At 39.9% G+C, this 4,090-nt stretch overlaps 1 protein-coding gene and 1 pseudogene across 1 annotated transcript; both read right to left on the reverse strand.

The window, feature by feature from the left end:
• Positions 1 to 1,355, reverse strand: part of LOC125193754 — a 1,527-nt pseudogene extending 172 nt beyond the window's left edge.
• An 816-nt stretch (positions 1,356 to 2,171) lies between these two features.
• LOC125208566 (myb-related protein 306-like) lies at positions 2,172 to 3,713 on the reverse strand. The gene is made up of 3 exons (XM_048108208.1): positions 3,415 to 3,713; positions 3,136 to 3,265; positions 2,172 to 3,034 (listed from the first exon to the last, which is right to left on the reverse strand). The coding sequence occupies exons 1-3, from the start codon at positions 3,545 to 3,547 to the stop codon at positions 2,437 to 2,439; spliced, it is 861 nt and encodes a 286-aa protein (XP_047964165.1). The 5' UTR covers positions 3,548 to 3,713; the 3' UTR covers positions 2,172 to 2,436.
• Positions 3,714 to 4,090: the final 377 nt, after the last annotated feature.

Raw genomic sequence — 4,090 nt, forward strand, 5'->3', positions numbered from 1 at the left:
TCCAATTGCACCCTGGTGTCTTATCAACTCTTCATCCTTCATCCGCTGTGTTATTCCTCTCAGTTTACTCCATCTCCCTGTTGAAGCATACAAATTAGCCAACATCGCGTGGTGCCCGAGTTTCCCGGTATGTGTGCAGCCTTCTCACCAACACCAACTTCCCCGTGTATAATGCAACCACCAAGCAAGGCGCCCCAGATCACTGAATCAGCCTCTCAACCATCCCATATGGGTGCTCAGCTTCCCTGCCTGGGAAAGTAGGTCGACCATGCACATATAGTGCTTCAACGTCCGTGCTATTACACCATAACACCCCATCAGATCAAAGAACTCCTGCTTAGACTCCACTGCACCGGCATGCACACACGAAGATAGAAACTGAAACTGCCAGGAAAGTCACATTACATTGTCTGGTTCCGAGCCACCATCTCTTTGAAAAAAGCTATCTCCTCGTCGCCATATCCATGCTTCGCGTATGCGTTCAGCATCGCGTTCTGAGTCACCAGAACTCCATAGCCTCCAACTCAGCATACTCCATAGCTGCACACTTTGTGAAAATATCCACGAGCGCAGCTCTGATGTACCAATCCTTCTCGAATCCACATATGATAGCATAAGCATGAACCTGCTAGCCTCTTTCAACACTAGCCAGCTCTAGCTATCCTAACTTTGTAGATACAAATTTACTCTGGAGTTGAGAAAACAGCTGCAGAGCCATCTCATGGTGCCTATTCTCCATACATCAGGCTACGATCCCGTTCCATGTGTACACATCCAGTTCAAATCCATCGTCTCTCATGTGTTGGATAACACCTTCTACACTCTGATCTCGTTGCAATGAGCATAGCCAGAGAGCAAATCAATGAAGCATCAAGCATTCCATATAACTATAATATCCATAGCTTCCACCTGCATCACTTTCTCTGCAGCTTCTAATTTGTTGCACTGGCAATACATGAGCGTGCCACCAACAAAAGAGTAATGTATCGATCCCCAGCCTCAGAGATCCGGTCTCTGCGTAAGTCAAGAGCACTGCCTAAGGTTACGTATCTCGTTTCTTCACCAAATCTATAAGTAAAACTCCAAGCCTCATTAAACATTAAATTATCTGCATAACCCGAGATTATGGAGTTTCCATGAGATCAATCCTTTGATCCCATCGTATCAAATAGCTCCATCGCCTTGAGAATCTCCCCGTTTTTGCAGTATCCTGCAAATCTGAAATCACAGTGTTGAAAGACACTACATCCCTCAAAGAACACGTTGAGAAGATGTTGAGAGCAGTATGCACACCTCCGGAACAGATCTATCAATACGTTGACAACATACGGGGTAGACATGAATCCAAGAAACATAGTCCCTTTCCATCATATGATTCAAAACCTTCTTGGCAATGGTAGAACTCTGGCCTTTCTATCCAGTTCCCCGCATAGACATATGTTGTAGAACTCCGGCCTTTCTATTCAATGCATAATAAGGAAAACTACTCATTTTATAAAACATTTAATTCTGATAGTTTTAGAATATATTTAACTTCATACACAATTAAATACTCTAATGTAAAAAAAATATGACATATGATAAGAATAACGTTTGAAAAATCTTCAGTTGTAGAAAGATTAACATATATAAGAATACGTTATGATGACTCTCTAGCCATTGAAACTAAAATTCAAGATTTCTAAATCAAAATGAAACTTATTTACATTTCGATAAATTTAAAAGCATATTCCAGATTTCAGAATGTTTCTTGTGGAGTAGTAAAATATGATTGTTCAGTTATCAATTATATGTAAGGATCTGCAAAAACAATTTGCAATATTAATGTAAAGCTGAGATAATATTATACGCCTAAAATATGAAAAGGGATGCAATTTCACTTTCAGGTTAAATCATAGATGTTGACAATTTGTTAAGCTTCTTCCTTAGAATTAAAATCCAAAATTCACAATTCAATAGATATATAAGAGATAGTAATAGTATTTATTTCTCTAGAATTCATTAATATTCCCAGCTCATAAAGTTATAAATTGTCACCAACAAAAATGGCAAAATCTCGTCTAGTAATATCTTTAATAGAATTTTCATTTCCTAATTATACTTACTTTGATGGTTCATCATTAACTAAGTTGGGCATAAGTCTAGCTAATAGTACTACTATAAGTAAAAAAACTAACTAAAACCAAACCCTAATTAATTCCGATTTCTTATAAAGTAGAAACATTCAGAGCTTAATTATTTCTATCCAGCACATATGCAAAGGCTACAAATAATTACACTTTGAGATCTCCTAAACACCATTAGTAATCAGAGATCATTTACATACATGAAGTTAAAAATAAAAACCATCAGTTGATCAAATATCCCCCCAAAAAAAACACAATTTCATTAATTAAACTAAACTCCTGAGTTGTTTTGTAGAAATCTTATTATTCTTCAAAACAAATCAGCAGTTTCACCCAAAGCCATATCCAAGAAATCCCCATCCTGCCCCTGCGCAGCAGCATCGTCAAGAAGCCACTTCTCCAGAAAAGTGAGGGGCATTTGCGTCTCAAACTTGACCTCACGATCCATCTCCATCTCCACCGACGCCGAGGCCTCCGAATTCGACGAGTTGAAGCTGTGGAACGTCCCTTCGCTAGGGCTGGAGCTCAATCCAGCCGAGAAGTTGTTGCTATCCGAGGAGACGGCCTCTGAAGGCTTGTTCATCCACTTCTTGAGCAAACGAGCGATGTTCTCGGTGCTGGATGCATACGTTGTTGTCTGAGCCTCTGAGCCTCGTTGAGTTGGTATGATTTTGTTTAATTCCACGGCCGGTTTGTCGATGGAGAGAGCTTCACATAGGGCTTGTTTAGCCGTGTGGATGTCGGTCTGAAGCCGTCTCTCCCACTGCCCTTTCGAGATCCATTTCGACTCCGATGAATCCCCCTTTCCGCCCTCGATCTTCCCCAGCTTCTTCTTCAAGTGCGTGTTCCAGTAGTTCTTGATGTCGTTGTCTGTTCGCTCCGGGAGATACGAAGCTATGGCAGCCCATCTACAAGCAAAATAAGCACACAAAAACATCAATATCAGATCTAATCAAAACCCTAATTTTGAATCATTGTGTTTAAATTAAATTAAATTAAATCAAATCACCTGTTGCCGAGGAGGGCTTGGAGGTGGATGATCATCTTCTCCTCCTGCTCGGTGAAGTTGCCGCGGCGGATCCCCGGGCGGAGGTAGTTCGTCCACCGGAGGCGGCAGCTCTTGCTGCATCTCAGTAGACCTAGAAAAAGGAAAATTGAGGAAAAAATTAGTACTATGCAATCAAAGAAGAAGGTGGCACTATTTATTGCATAGCATTAAATGATTTCAACTAACTCAAACATGTTTAGAGATTAGATCAAGATTTGTGATTGCTTGATTAATTAGTACCTGTATTAGTAGGAACAGCCCTCCAATTGCCCGGGCCGTGTTGCTGGATGTACGAGACGAGGACGATGTCTTCCTCCGGCGTCCATGGCCCTTTCTTCACTCCGATTTTATCACAGCAAGGTGGTCTCCCCATTTCAATATAATTGCACTAGCTAGTTTTCAGTGTGTGTGTATTGAAAGAAAGGAAGAAGAGAAGAAAAAAGAGGGTTTCTTTAGTTTTGTTTTGTTATCTTGGTGTTGAATCTTGGAGAGATTGTAGAGACAGGAGTCTAACATGTCCAAGGAAATATATAGAGAAAAGACCAAGTTCTTTGGTGGTGAGGCTGACTATAGGAAAAGGGCTATTTAATCTTCGAAATAGTCAAATGTAGACAGCAAAGAGCATTTACTCTTGTGTTTCAAAAAGTCAGCTGTTTGCTTATGAGCCATGTTCTCTCTCTCAATTTCTTTTTGTTTTTTCTTTTTTAATTTTTCTCTAAAGGGTATGCATTAATCACTGCGCACCTCATAAAACCGCGTGGGAATTAATGTGGAAATTTTCATGTATTGATAGTAGGAGTTAAAAATGAAAAATGTGTTAATACTTAATAGGTATAATACGAAAACATGTGTTTTGCAGCTAAATTGTTTAATTACTTGTACCAGCTGCCTTACTGCATGATAAATGAATTAATGA

This window comes from Salvia hispanica, chromosome 1 (genome assembly GCF_023119035.1).
Source record: "Salvia hispanica cultivar TCC Black 2014 chromosome 1, UniMelb_Shisp_WGS_1.0, whole genome shotgun sequence".
Taxonomy (NCBI): domain Eukaryota; kingdom Viridiplantae; phylum Streptophyta; class Magnoliopsida; order Lamiales; family Lamiaceae; genus Salvia; species Salvia hispanica.

What these genes read in the sequence shown, in the direction of transcription:
- LOC125208566 (XM_048108208.1), bottom strand. Translation starts at nt 3,547, where the DNA reads ATGGGGAGACCACCTTGCTGTGATAAAATCGGAGTGAAGAAAGGGCCA. An exon ending in GGCTGTTCCTACTAATACAG is followed by an intron (nt 3,266 to 3,414) that starts GTACTAATTAAT and finishes TCCTTTTTCTAG; the next exon opens with GTCTACTGAGATGCAGCAAG. An exon ending in CAAGCCCTCCTCGGCAACAG is followed by an intron (nt 3,035 to 3,135) that starts GTGATTTGATTT and finishes TTTTGCTTGTAG; the next exon opens with ATGGGCTGCCATAGCTTCGT.